Source organism: Condylura cristata, unplaced genomic scaffold (assembly GCF_000260355.1).
Source record: "Condylura cristata isolate star-nosed mole 26May11 unplaced genomic scaffold, ConCri1.0 scaffold00003, whole genome shotgun sequence".
NCBI classification, from domain to species: domain Eukaryota; kingdom Metazoa; phylum Chordata; class Mammalia; order Eulipotyphla; family Talpidae; genus Condylura; species Condylura cristata.
In genome coordinates, this window is record NW_004567104.1 from 1,748,122 (window position 1) to 1,762,394 (window position 14,273).

The 14,273-nt window shown below is 37.6% G+C and overlaps 3 protein-coding genes across 4 annotated transcripts in view; 1 reads left to right on the top strand and 2 right to left on the bottom strand.

The window, feature by feature from the left end:
- MED12L (mediator complex subunit 12-like) overlaps positions 1-14,273 on the top strand; it is a 347,532-nt gene that overhangs the window by 239,686 nt on the left and 93,573 nt on the right. The gene's annotated exons all lie outside the window — the stretch shown is intronic.
- On the bottom strand, positions 512-1,522 carry P2RY13 (purinergic receptor P2Y, G-protein coupled, 13). Its single transcript, XM_004674923.1, has one exon. The coding sequence runs from the start codon at positions 1,520-1,522 to the stop codon at positions 512-514; it is 1,011 nt and encodes a 336-aa protein (XP_004674980.1).
- Positions 10,508-13,685, bottom strand: P2RY12 (purinergic receptor P2Y, G-protein coupled, 12). Of its 2 annotated transcripts, XM_012732652.1 has the most exons (3): positions 13,674-13,685; positions 13,449-13,509; positions 10,508-11,761 (listed from the first exon to the last, which is right to left on the bottom strand). In XM_012732652.1, the coding sequence occupies exon 3, from the start codon at positions 11,744-11,746 to the stop codon at positions 10,727-10,729; it is 1,020 nt and encodes a 339-aa protein (XP_012588106.1). In that variant the 5' UTR covers positions 11,747-11,761; positions 13,449-13,509; positions 13,674-13,685; the 3' UTR covers positions 10,508-10,726. The 2 variants fall into 2 exon arrangements, with proteins under 2 accessions (XP_012588106.1, XP_012588101.1); XM_012732647.1 differs by having other exon boundaries at positions 13,449-13,675.

Sequence of the window (14,273 nt, forward strand, 5' to 3'; positions counted from 1 at the left end):
CACCATGTGGGTCACCTCCGGGACTGGGATGGAACTTCACACTGAAGTGGCCAAAGGTGACCTACATGTCATGGCAGACTTCTCCTCACCTGCCTGCTGCTCCCCTCAGCAATGTATTTCTCAGTCCACCTTTCGGCTTCCCTGCTGTGTCTCTGGTGAATCTCACATTCCTGCACCTCTGGCCTGTACCCCAGTTTTTATGTGCATAAATAATAAATTTAAAAAAAAAAAGAATGTGGGAAGTCCCTTGAAGGGGAGGTTTTAGGATTATATATTTATAGTTAATGTTTTTCAAAATGTAAGTGCGTGGTGTCGGAAACGATGGCCTTTACATTACCTTAAGGATTTTCTGTACTGCTTATGAATAATGTCCTGTGTAATTCTTTTTGTATACCACATAATAAAATAAATGAAGCATTTGCTCCAATTTTTTTTCTTATTACTTAAATTTGACTTTGATATAAATTGTCTTTTGAAATCTTCTTGATGAAGTTGACCACATATAAAATTATCAGCTTAGAGTCAGATTGTCTGTCTGATTACTATGATTTTGTTGGCTTGATGCTGTTACCTTTTTCCCTTTAATACACGGTAACCTCTCTGTGAACTTCTTACATAAGAATATATATATTAAGGGGTCCATACAAATGTTAGTTGTTGCCATAAAGAGAGTTGTTTCTTTAGCTACATACAGTTGATTTTGCAATCTACAGTCAGTTTTAGTGTTGGTTTGACTCTGAGTGTAAGGAATTCTGACAAAATGATATGGCGCAAAACATACAAAGAAGACAGCAACAACAACAAAAACTTTACCTTCCAGGTTTTTGTTGTTTCTTCTGTGCTTACTTTTGGATTTTTGATAAGAATTATATACTTTTTTTGCAATCACCACATAAAACAAAAGCATTAGGATGAAAACAGTCCAGAAAATAAACTGGGATATGTAATTTACCACTTGATGCCACTTCAGCCCCAGGGGGCCCTTCAAAGAAGAACACTTTTTCACAGATGATGGTGTAGCTTCATTGTTGCTTAAGATAATATTTGGCAGGGAGATGAAGAACAAAAGGAACCAGATGAAGCTTGAGACCATTTTTGCAAAGACAGGTTTTTGTACAAAAAATTTTCCAAATGGTCTGAAGATCTTGAGGAACCTGTCAAAGGCGATGAGTCCTAGCAGTATGATTCCCACATACATGGTCTGGTAAAAAATGATGGCAGAGAAACGACACACGAAAGCTCTGATCTGCCAGGGTCCAAGGTGTGCATCAGAGAGGATCTTAAATGGAAGCATGAGTGTCATTATCAAGTCAGCCACCAAAGTGTTCTTAAGGTACACAATGAAGGTAGAGGAGCTGGGGATGTGAATGAACACCCAGAGAGCCAGAACATTCAGCAAGATGCCCATGAGGAAAAGGGCAGTGTAGACAGCTGGAAACACCAGATGTGCTACCCTTGTGTCCCTGGTGCACCACTCAGACTCATTGGAGCCCTTCAGCATTGTGGCATTCATGGTTTCCATCATTAGCTGTTGCAAATAAACATAAACAAGCTAAAACAAAAAGCTCCACTTATGTTTGAAATCGTGCTTTTTAGAAACAGACTTTAGCATAGTAATACCTTAAATTTATTCAGTTCTTTCAGTACTTCTGTTCAGAAAGTATACATTTCTGTGTGGAATTACTAAAGCACTTAATACATTTCTGGTATTTGCACCAGTGTTACTACTTTCACATCCTTCTGAAGTACAAATAACAAGTCTGTCCCATTCACAATTGCTACTTTCAACATGCTAATAGAAGAAAACCCCATTCATAGGGCAATAATTCATGTCAGATAGCTGGCCATTATATAATTCCTTAGTCTCATCATTTATAGTTTATAAAATGTTAGCACTAAAGTATATTTTCCTTGAGTATATTCAGTCTTTTATAAGCAAGCCACTCATAATAAAAATAGAAATTCACCTTTGTTGAGGAGGGCACTCAGCACAGTGTCTCCTGCTCGAGGTTGTCATTAGTTCAGCTCTTGAAGAACAAGTGAAACAAATCTCCTTCTGCTTTCTTATACTGATTATTGTTCCTCTTTTTCACATGTGTAATGGGGGAATTTTCTAACAAGAAGCCTCTTTATTTCCCAAACTTATGTAGTCAGTCTACTATGACTTGAACAAATCAGTCCTATATAGTATCTTTCCTACAGTTTAGCTTCTGTATCTAGATGTTCAATGAATTATTTGAGTGCTTCATACATAGAATAACAGGAACCAGAAAGATAAAGAAGATATCTCCACATTACAACTAGGTAGGAGAACAAGATGATTCGAAAATCACCTTCATCATCTGCATACTTAAGATTGCTTGTGTTCAGTAAGGTGGCCTGTTTATTTCTACATTTATCTTAGTCTTTGGTGTTCAGATTTCTGAGAGGTAAATGACATTTTCTAAAATTTAAGGGTCATTATACCCAAATTTTGGGAAGTTAGAATTCCAGTCCTCCAATTATTGGGTATTAGATTGTAGACATATGAGTCAGTACCTCTGCATCAGTTTCCTCATCTGGTTACTGGGTTTAAAAATTGTATGTACATATTTTTGTTGGGATGATGAACTGTGCTTAGAATGGTGCTGAGTTTATATGAAGCACTAAGAATGTTAACTACCCATTGTGATAGTGAGGGAAATGTAGATTTAACTTACCTCATTTATTAGAAAGCCATTTGTGGAACATTTCTGGAAGCCTTTGGTAATATATGTGAAGCTTGGAGCACTTTAAGAATTTCATTCATCAACCTTGGGTCAAGGTGTATTAGATAGCTTTTTTTGTTCTTGAAGTCTCTTACAATTTGAAAATGTGTAATTGCTGCTTTCACATGAGAAAAGCTGTCATCTATGACAGAAAAGCTTGCCATGTTGTTAAATGGAGAGGAAAATTAGGAGGTCTTGTGAGGGAATGTAATTCACCATGGTAATTCATGTAATTCACCGGGGTGAGTTTCACTTTATGTATTTTGCTAAGTTTTAACACAGTTTGTACCAAACTAAGGTTTTGGGTTGACTGAGAAGTCTTAGATGACTTGCGTTGGAATTCTAAGAAGAAAAATTTCATACCCTTGGGGACAAATTAAAATGTAAAGCCACAAAGTGCTTGACAGTTATGGTAGAAATTATTCATTGATGGCAGCTTGAAAAATTTGTGTTTCAATCAAGTGATTTGTTTCTTGGACTTACAGATTTTGGACTTCATTGATATTATGGAAAACAATTTAATTGTGTGTCGTTTTGTTTGTTCAGTAGAGGAGTGAAAAAAAATTCAGGTATTTGACTATGTAATTAACTATATATTTCCTGACAACTCCAGATTCATTACATAGAGATCAAGTTTTAAATATTTTCACTTGAAACAGGAAAAATTCTGTATAAGATAGTTTCATAATATGGGAACCAGAAATCCCATTTTGGTCAAATGTTAAGATACCCAAGTGTGGGAAACACAAAAGAGGAACTGATTTCTGGTGCCCATTTTTGAAGTTACAGAAGTATATTGTACATGTGGCAGAGTTGTGCAAGTATGCATAGAGCTGATTCACGATCTATTCAGGCAGATGGATAAGAGAATCCCAGAGCCCTCAGTGGATATGTCAGGATTGAATGTTCTCTCAAGAATCCAGGTACACAGGCACACCAGGTAGGGATGCTGGTGAGCAAGGGGGCAGGCACAGGTAGGGGGTAAGGGGCAAAGGAGGGCTCTGAGTCAGGCAAGCAACTGAGTCTCCCAGTCACCCACAGATCTTTTTCAGGGCACTCGCTGACATTCTTTCATGGACTCTCTTCTTCTGTAGCCATTGTCCTCACTGAGTGACACTACCCTTATAGCCCTGATGTCTAGGCTCAGGTGTTCACAGTCAGATATGCGTGCCCAGTACCTATGCTCCCACATGCCTCTCGCATTAGCCTTCGGTGATAGTTACAGAGACTAGTAGCATAAAAAGCCTGATTAAATCACCTACCCTCCAAGCAGGTTTCAAAATGTTTGACCATAGTAAGTATACATTAAATCACTCATTCCTATATATCAGTGAGGATAAATATGCATTAGCCATTGTTCTTAGTCCTCAGCTTTGCTAATAATTGCCCCTGGGGGACATCTTTTGCCCAGAATGGTATAACGAAGAGGTTGTCCAGCAGAGCAGGATAGGAGCATTGACTCAAGAGTCAGAGTGCCTCGGTTCAATTGCTTATTCCAATTCTTTTCTTATGAACTGTGGCAAGTTATTTATCCTCTTTATGACACAATAGCCCTCTCTTTACAATGAAAATAAGGGAATAAAGTGAGTGAACATTTACTAAGTGCTTAGACAAATGCATGTCACGTGGTAGATGTTAATAAGTTTTTTGTTAAATGAAATTAAAAGGAAAAAGTGGTAGAACACACTTACACCTGTGAGAATAGCTCCCCAAAGATAGGTGGGGGGAAAAAATCAAAGACACCACTGAAAGTCCCAAATGCATATATATTTGCATTTATTGACATACTGGGTGTTTGTTTCATTTCATGTAAACACGTGAACATTTGCTTAATTTTTAAAAATAGTTTACACTTTTAAAGTTTAATTAAGTGTTCACTGATGGATGTTTCATTTGTTCTCATATTTTTTCTATCAAAAACAGCTCTGTAGAACATACATGTCCACATATTTTTTTGTGCATTTTTTCCCAGTGTAATTCATGGGATGTTTTCTCGAAGTCAGATTGATGGATATAGTGCAGCTATGTGCAGGGTGGGTAGGTTTATGATTGAGTTGGATGAATGGATAAAGGATCTTGGATTCCCTCTGTAGATTTTGATACAGGGCAGCAGGGCCTGTATCAAAATGTACAAAGTGTACCAAGGCCAAGGCTCAAACAGTTACTGTTTGTGTTCTTCACCTGTTCACACAATTATAACATTCCTCGGGCTTAGAAAATAACAACAAAGGGGTTTATTTAACAAACCATGGAAAAATAAGTGTTACTGAAGCCAATAATGACTCTTTATTTTACCCAAAGCCATGTCCAGTACTTTTCCATCCTGCACAGAACCATGCATTCTCACCACTGAGGATATAGAGCTCCTTTTGAACGCAAGACCAGGTGTCTACCATGGTGTCGTCCTGCCTCTGTGAACACATGGCAGCCAGCCTAGCTACAGACCAGGATCTGATTAGATCTCTCCCCTCCCCACTCCCTAACCCATCCCCCTCCTTTTTCAGTCCCTTATATACTTTATCAGTCACTCCACTTCACTTTTAGCACTTTCTCTTCAGGCTTTCTACTTCTACCAGCCACCCCCTCCGGGGGGAACCAACTGTAACAGTTTAGGCTTCAGCCATGGGTTACGATTGCAGAAGCTGTAGGATAAATTGAAGTGATCAGGTATTCTCCACCCTGCTCCATTAGCATCAGTGGTCAACACCTGTGGCCACACACGTGTGCCTGATGGCATCACCTGGAGTGTGGGTGTGCATGAGTGGGCACCCCTGAGCAGGGATTTGGAGCATATAGGGAAGGCAGCAGAGGATTTAGTGTCAGACTGCAGGAGAGAACAGCAGAGAATACCTGAGAGCCCAGAAAGAGTAAAGATTCCTGCCTTCCTTGCTCCTTGTTACCTCACCACAAATGGTGTCGAAAGAGCATTAAAAGCCTGAAAAGGTCATTGAGGGCTCCAGGATTCTCCTTTAGCTGTTCTCCTGGAACCTTAGAGAACCTGCTCCCTGCCTTGTTGGCACTGCAGTAGCCTTCAATGCTGAAGCCGGGAACCTGGTATACAGGCAGAGCAGGCAAGAAGGGCTGAGAGGCAGGCAGTCTCCTAGCTTTTCCATACCCGCCCTCCCACCCCCAAATCTTTGTGCTCTCTCTCTGGCTTCTCTTTCTCTAACACTAGTGACTGCTGGTGACCAGTAATGACCAGAACTACTGGCCCATGCTGTCCAGCCCTGTGGATGGGTGACAGGCACTCTGTGTCCAGGTCACTTCTGAGAACTGTGCTGTTGAGTCCGTAGCTGTCTGGGCCAGTGTGTGATGCTGTGCATCCTGACCTTCACACTGTTGGGGCAGTGGCTGCTGCTGCAGTGTCATCTCAGTGGCCCTGCCTGTGAGCTGCGTAAGGTTGGATACTAGCCTGCTTGCTGCTGGCTGGAGCACTAAGAACCCTAGGCCCTAGTTGACGGGACAGCGCCATCTTGGATGAGTGGCCTTTAAAAAAAAAAAAGGATTTATTTATGCATACAGAACTGCGATACAGGCCAGAGGAGCAGGGGCAGTGAGAGACCGATGGGGAGCAGAACAGCAGATTGACCGAGAACACTGCTGAGGGGAGCAGCAGGTGGTTCAGGAGAGGTCTGCCACGCCATGTGGGTCATCTCCAGGTTGGGGATCGAACTCATGTTGAAGTGGCTTTAGCTTCTTAGTGTTGTGCTTTAACACGTTGCACCACCAGGAAGGGCCCTGGATAAGTGGCTTTTGTTTAGGACTTTTGGACGCTCTCTGGGGTAAGAGAGTTGACCACTTATGGCCTTAGAAATTCTGTTTCCTGTTAAGTAAACCCCATTGTTTTTCTGGAGCCTGAATGGTCTTGCAGTTGTGCACACGGGTGATGAGCTCATAGTGACCTGTCTCTAACCAGCACTGTCCTCTTGACTTGCATTAACCCCTCAAAAGGCCTATTTCATTACTACCCTTATTTGTGGAGGGTTTGTTTCTTTTCATATATTTATTGTCCATTTTGGTTTACCCTCACAGTTAATTTTTTGTGACCTCCATTTTGTAAAAGCCAGACTTTCTCTCCTCATTAATTAGTATAGTTCCATATTTTGAGTTCCTACTGGCATCATTATAACCCCTCTGTGGGCATTTCCACCAACATGATCATCTCTATCAGCCACCAGAATCTGTGGTGTTAGGGTAAACCTTCTGAAACACTCTTTCTGTGTAGGTGTTTTCTCCGTGGTTTTAAAGTTCTACCCAGGTGTTGCTGGATCTTTTCTGCATTATCAATTAATAAATATTTAGGTTTTCAGCCTTGTAATCTCCACAACTGCTCAAGCTCATCATTGGAGCAAAAAAACCAACCATAGATCAAACCTGAATGTGTGCCTAAATTCTAATAAACCCTTCTATGGACACAGAAATTTGAGTTTTATATAGCTTTTATGCCACATAAAATTTTATTCTTCTTACTTTTTTTGGCCTCCACACACCTTGTAAAACCATTTTTAGACGATGGCTGTACAAAAACATGTGATGAGCACAATTTGTCTAGCAGACACTGCTTCTCGTGCATTATATTGTTCTATTCAAACCACTGAGAAAAGTGTCAAAGACCAGCATCCTTGTTGGCCACTAACATTGTGGTCAAGGCTACATTTGATTTTGCTGATATTCTAAACCTTTGAATTTTTTTTTAAGATTTATTTATTTGTGCATATAGAACTGGGGTACAGAGGTGCAGGGACGGTGAGAGGATTCACCAGAGACAGAGTGGGAAGCAGAACAGGCAGACTGTGAAAGTACACTGCTGAGGGGAGCAGCAGGCGGGTCAGGAAAGGTCTGCCTTGCCATGTGGGTCACCTCCAGGGCAGGTGGGGATCTAACTCATGTGGAAGTGGCTTTAGCCTCTTAATGCAGTGCTTATCCCCTGCGCCACCAGGGAGGGACAAACCTTTGAGCTTTAGCACTCGAGTCCACAAATATTTTTTACATTTTTTAAAGTTATTGTGAAATGTGGGGTTTATTATGTAAATTTTTTCTAACCTTGACCTTCCCTGGTAGCGCAGCTGGCAAAAATGCAGCACTGCAAGCTCGCTGCAGCCTCTTCAGTGCAAGTTCCACCCCTGGCCCTGCAGGTGACCCACATGGCATGGCAGACCTCTCCTGACCCGCCCACTGCTCCCCTCGGGAGAGTACTTCATCAGTCTGCCTGTTCTTCTCACCACTCTGTGTTTACTGAATTCTCTTACCACTCCTGCACCTTTGACCGTTACCCCAGTTCTGATTGCATAAATAAATAAATCTTTAAAAAAATGTTTTTTCGAGTCTCGGTGGTACTGATATATGTTTTTATAGTAAGCACTCCATAAATACTGCTCTCTCAGTCTGTTTTAAATGGGTTCATTTAGATATTTGATATGGGGGGGTATATGCTGTTTAATGTCTTTGAATACTGCATTGCCTACAAAGTGATTTAGAATTTAGTGTAAGTTTTTCATACTATATATATGAACAATTCTAAGGAGCTTCCTGAAAGCATAGGGGTGATGTCTCAGCACTATCATGCTATGATTGGTAAACGTGATTTTTATCCCTGGCCAGGAAGCTAATCTACATATGGCATGGCAGACCTCTCCTATCTTGCCTGCTGCTTCCATTAGCAGTATTTTTCAGTGAATCAGCCTATTCTGCTCTCCACTGTCTCTGGTGAATCATCTCACTCCCAGCACCCCCAGTTTATCTATGCATAAAGAAACAAATTTTTATAAAAATAAACTAAAATAAAAACAAATCCAAGTACTATAACTTTTTTACAGATGTACTATAATACCACTAGAATTTATTTTTTCTTTCTCTTGTGGATACTGTCATCTCAATGAATTAGTTTAATCCAAAACAAAAGATTGTTCAGAAAGTCTTGGCCCCACCTGAAGTCTATTAACACTTTGCACCAAACCAGTCAGCTTTCCTCTTTCCCTCTCAGATGAGTTTGGGGTAGATCTGTCCTTCAGTTTTCCCAAGTGCAAAGGAAGAATTCATATTTTATTTTCTCTTCTCAAGCTGAAATTCACTATATTCATAGTGAACTTAGACAACATTAGAGTGATTTGTACTGTATAATGCAGAAATCACTAATGCTATTGTCCCAGAAAGACATACAATAGACATCTTTTTTGGTACAGGTCTCTTCACTGACATCTAGTGCTTGATTCTGGCAGTGCCCAAGGAGGAAAGAGGCTGTTCAAGGTTTCCATTTACAGAGTTAAATGAGTTATATTTTGTGAAATTAAGCAAATCATAATATATAAATAATAAAATTATTACTGAGGTTCAGTGAGCTTCTTTGTACAACAACTCACTTTTATTTCTGCTTTCATTGTATTTTAGAGGTCTGCTTTCTATTTGAGAACAACCTCTGAGGATCATAATTAAGATAAATGACATAAGCGTCTAAATGTGTTACATATTTTGTTTATATTAAAAGTAATGAATGATTGGCCCTCCTTGGTGGCGCAGTGGGTTAAAGCACAGCACTAAGAAGCTAAATCCACTTCCGTATGAGTTGATCCTTGCCTGCCCTGGAGGTGACCCACATGGGTGGCAGACCTCTCCTGACCTGCCCACTGCACCCCTCAGCAGTATACTTCGACGATCTGCTTGTTCTGCTCCCCAGTCTGTCTCTGGTAAATCCTCTCACTGCCCCTGCACCTGTGGCCCATACCCCAATTCTGTATGCACAAATAAAATCTTTTAAAAAAAATAATAATGATGTATGAAGCTTGTATAGAATCACACTAAATTAAAAGTCAAAACTATTTTTTCATTTGCATATGAGCTAACTTATGTGACATGCCACCTTCAGAAGAGATTGCCCAATAGTTTATAATAAGCAGTGAGTGTTGGCAGCTATTCTTTCTTAAATGGGTTTGATGTGTTATATGTCATAGTACCTTATATGTGAAATGTCATAGTACCTTATATCTAGTAACAAAGAAATTTCAACAAAGTGTGATTTAGAATTTAATGTAAATTTTTGTTGTATACACTAATGACAAACATGCAATTCCAAACTTTTAATCACTTTCCTATTAACAATTTATGCTGTGAAACTCCATAATCATGTTTAATTTGTTTGATTTCTTGCCAAGAGAAATTTTCATTTACCCAATTAGCAAGTAGTTTCTAGAAGTTAGTTAATAAAAATGTCAGTGATAGTATTGTATTTACTAAAGGCAAAGTATTAGTACAACAGTTTCCTCTACTGTTAGAAAATACCAATAATTTTTTGGCATTAGAATGTCATTAAAACAACTTATTTTAACATTTGCAAGTTATTATTTATACTATTAAATAAAATTTAAAATTATTTGCTATTTCTACTCTTTTTATTGGAAAGGTATTTTTTTAAACTGCTATCTTCATAATGAAAAGTATTAAATATCCAATCCAATTACCATTTCATTTAGTTTAAATCCACTGGGTTTTTACTAGTAATTAAAAGTAAGTAGTTAATATTATTTGTCCCACTTAGTTAAATTTTTTATAATGTATCACATTTAATCAGGGGACTAAAATGTTTTACATCTTAATACATATATCATTTGTTGTTACCATTCTTATTTGATTTTAATAAGTTGATAATAATAGTGAGCTCAAAAATGTGTTATTATTAAAGAATTATAGTAGGGATTATTATATAATTACCCATTTTGCTAAAATTCTGCAAATTGTCAATCCTATAATTCTGCATGTGTTTTGGTAATTGAATGTAGTTTGTGATGTTTCTTCACCTACATTTTCAGTTATTGTTCTCTATCTTAAGATAGCTTTTAATTCTGGAGAAGTGAAAATTACTTTGGTAGTCTGCTGTTGTTTTCCAGTTATTAACTCCACTATTTAATTATCATCAGTATTTTTATATAGTGCTTTCATTTTAAGTGTTCAGAACCCTAATTTATTGAGGTATATCCCCAGTTTGCTTACATTGGTGTTTCTTCGTTTGAGTCACCACCCTTCTGTCCTTTTTTCCTGTTTTCTTGGGATGGAGCTGCTAAAGAATTGGAGCACTTCAGCATACTCATCAAGGAATTTTTGAAGGACTTGCAAAGGAAAAAGTAGATGAATGGATCCAAGCAGGCATTCAAGGAAGTTAGCCAGAGAGTGCTCTCTTTCACATAGAATAGAGTGTTCTCAGCAGAGCAGTCAAAGACATCTCGGGTTTGACTGAGAGTATAAGGAATTCGGGCAAAATGGAAAGGAACAAAACAAATAAAAAACACAGCAATGATAATGAAAACTTTGATGTTCACCTTTTTCCTGGGGGCTTTCCCCATACCCTTCGTTCTAATGTAGGACCTGTATAGTTCTTTTGTAATGAGTGTGTAACATACAATGACAATTAAAAAATTAATCCAGAAAATGACTTGACAAATATAATTGACTATTTCATGCCAGACCAGACCAAATTCTGATTTGAGGAAAGAGCATTTCTTCACATTCATGTCTTTTGGCCGCTTGTTGGTCAGAATCATGTTAGGCAGAGAGAGTAAAAACATGAATACCCAGATGATGACAGAGAGAATCTTAGCCCCCAAGAGATTTTTGGAGTTGGATGTTTTAAATGGTCTGGTGGTTTTCTGATATCGATCGATTGTTATCAGTCCTAGGAATGAAATGCTGATATACATTGTGAAATAAAATATGACAGAGGTCACTTGGCACACAAAGGTTCTCAGGGGTCCAGTTCCCAGCTTGGCATCACTGAGGATTTTGAATGGAAAGGTCAGAATCATGAGAAGATCGGAGATGACGGTGTTCTTAAGAAAAATTATAAAGTTAGATTTACTGTGAATTTGAAAGAAAATTCTCATTGCCAGGCTGTTCATGATTAGTCCAATGATAAATAGAACAATATAGAGCAGAGGGAAGAGGACCTGGGTGATTTTGTAATCTCTGGTACACAGGCTCCCATTTCCAGCTGCAGAAGTTAGATTGTCCATGACCCGAACTTCTTCCTACGTAGAGGAGTGAAAGCGTGGTTATTTTCAGACCTGGGCAGTTGATTTCAGTGTTATCTCACTGTGCAAACTTTCAGGATTACATTCTCTGAAAATTAAGGTTTCTTAACATCAGCATAGCAGTGAGAGAACACAAAAACTTGTATCTTGAAATATTTAGTCCATCTCTAGCAAAGTCATATGTATTACATTACTTGAAAATATGGGTATTTTGTTGAATGCTTGTCTTTTATAAGTCATTTTGAATTTAGGTGAATATCCAACTATGTGTGTATATGTGTGTGTGTGCACTCTCATACAGACTGGAAGAAAAAGGCTGTGACCTCAATTTGCTTCCATCCTTGAGCTTTTAGTTTCTACTTCCAAGTCACTTTTCGTGCATCATCCTTATTCCTGAGTGTTACTCTATCTTGATTAAAATTACTAAGGATAAAAGATGGATGCTTGACCAGTACAATTTTAAAGTAAAAAGTAGGAAAATATTTGACAGCATCGCTTGTGGAAGCATTAAATACTATACTGAATTTTTTTTTTAATCCTTGATAATTGTTAGATATTCTTGCCTCTCTGTTGTGTAGTCATCCTTTCAAGAAATGGCCTCACAGATAATCTCTTTATTTAACATCAAATATTCAAACCATGTATATTTTACTTCCAACTTTGCTCAGTGTTTTTGCAATTTCTAAATACATTTTCTTGAATATCATTCATTACAAATTTTTACATAGTGGTATCTGAATATCATCAACAACTGGCATTCTTCAAAGTAACCAGGATATACTTTCTAGATTCATGTAGCTTGCAGCAGTAGTTAGAATAAAGCATCAAAACCATGTGTTGGTCTGATTTCATAGATTGTTGTACCATAACAGGCAGTTATAAAAGAAAGCCAACACTTAACTTGAATATATTATCTAGCATCCAAGTTTTAGAATTAAAATGAAATTTGTAATATTTTCTGTTAATCAAAAACAAGTAGAATTGATTACATATGAAATAGTATTCCTAAATCTAAGACACAGGAATAAGTACAACTAATATAAATTCCATAAAAAATATTTAAATGTGACAAATATAGGTAGCACTAAATTCTCCAGAATGTCAATGAAATTATTTTCATCCTTTAATTATTGAAAGTAAATCACTTTGATTCATGTCACAATTATACTTTCATTTTTGAACACCTCAGCTGTTTAACTTAAATAAAAAGAATTGCTAAACAGAAATCAGTATTTTTTGAAAGATCTCTGGTTTTAATCTTCTCTACTACTGCTATTTGATTTCAGTTGTGCATTCTAATATGTTCAGAAATTCTACATTGGGAATTTTCTTTCTTATATACTCTAAGACTTGCTTAACAAGAACTCATGTAATTGAGAATTTCAAGCTCCCTTTATGAGATAAAATCTCCCTTTACATTTAAACCTTATTGTACACTTAAGGTTAAATAAGTAAGGCTACTTGTAATTTCTTTCCAAGTGCTGTATAATTTTTTCTAATGAAAAGGTTAATGAGTTTCCTAACACCATTGATGCAGCTTGGTTTTAATTTACATTCCATTCAAATGCTTGAATTGACTTTGTTATTAACAGCCCCCAATTAAAAAAAAAAACTTAAAAAAAGTGACACATGCATCACAGTGCAAATACATATACTTGTCATATATTTCTCTATATAAAGTTACCTGATTACTCTGTTGATTCTGAAGGATTTGAATGTATCCAGTAGTTGGTAGTTAATGCAACCTGTAGAAGAGTGACATCTGGTGTTTTCCTTTTAATGTCTTAGTTTAGTTGTTAAACCTGTCTATGAGTGAGAATTTGCTGAGTTTTCATCAGTAGAGTCTTGAGTGTTCTACAAAAAATTAGAGGGAGAGAATAGAAGAGAGAACTTCACAATCTGAAATTACCTTCAAACACTGTGGCCCAAAAGCTGTGCAGACACTGTATTTCCGTCTGTCTGCTTTTAGGACTTCTCCTTTTATTTCCCTGGGAAATGTGGGGCAGGATGGGTGAAAAGTCATCTCTCAGAAAGCAATTTAACATCTTGTGGCTTTTTACTGAAACTGGCCATGATGTTGATGCTTCATGAGTTCTTTTGGTTATTTTCCATGCAAATGATAAATCCAGGTTTACAGCAAGCCCTTAGAAGTCAGCATCCTGGAGAAGGTTGCAACTTTGCTTTTGCAGATGATTATTTACCTGGAAATATATTGTGCTCAACATAGAGTGATAGATTACCTTTTTACAAGTAATTTCATTAACTCAAAAAAGCATGCTTGTTAGGGATATGAAGTATCTTGCTCTCTGTTTTTTCTCTGGTTAATAATGTCATTTATTTTAAATCTGTGTTTGATCAGCTCTTTGTAGCAAAACAGTTTCCTCCCATTATCAATTATAAGATTGCAAAATTGCATTAGAAAAGAAAAAATTGTATCCATTGCCCGGTTTATTATGTAGAGAATATTCATATTCATGCTTTTCTCAAATAGAGTTTAAATATTAATAAT

Excerpts from the sequence above, each read along its gene's own strand:
- P2RY13 (XM_004674923.1), bottom strand. The coding sequence starts at position 1,522 with ATGGAAACCATGAATGCCACAATGCTGAAGGGCTCCAATGAGTCTGAG.
- P2RY12 (XM_012732652.1), bottom strand. The coding sequence starts at position 11,746 with ATGGACAATCTAACTTCTGCAGCTGGAAATGGGAGCCTGTGTACCAGA.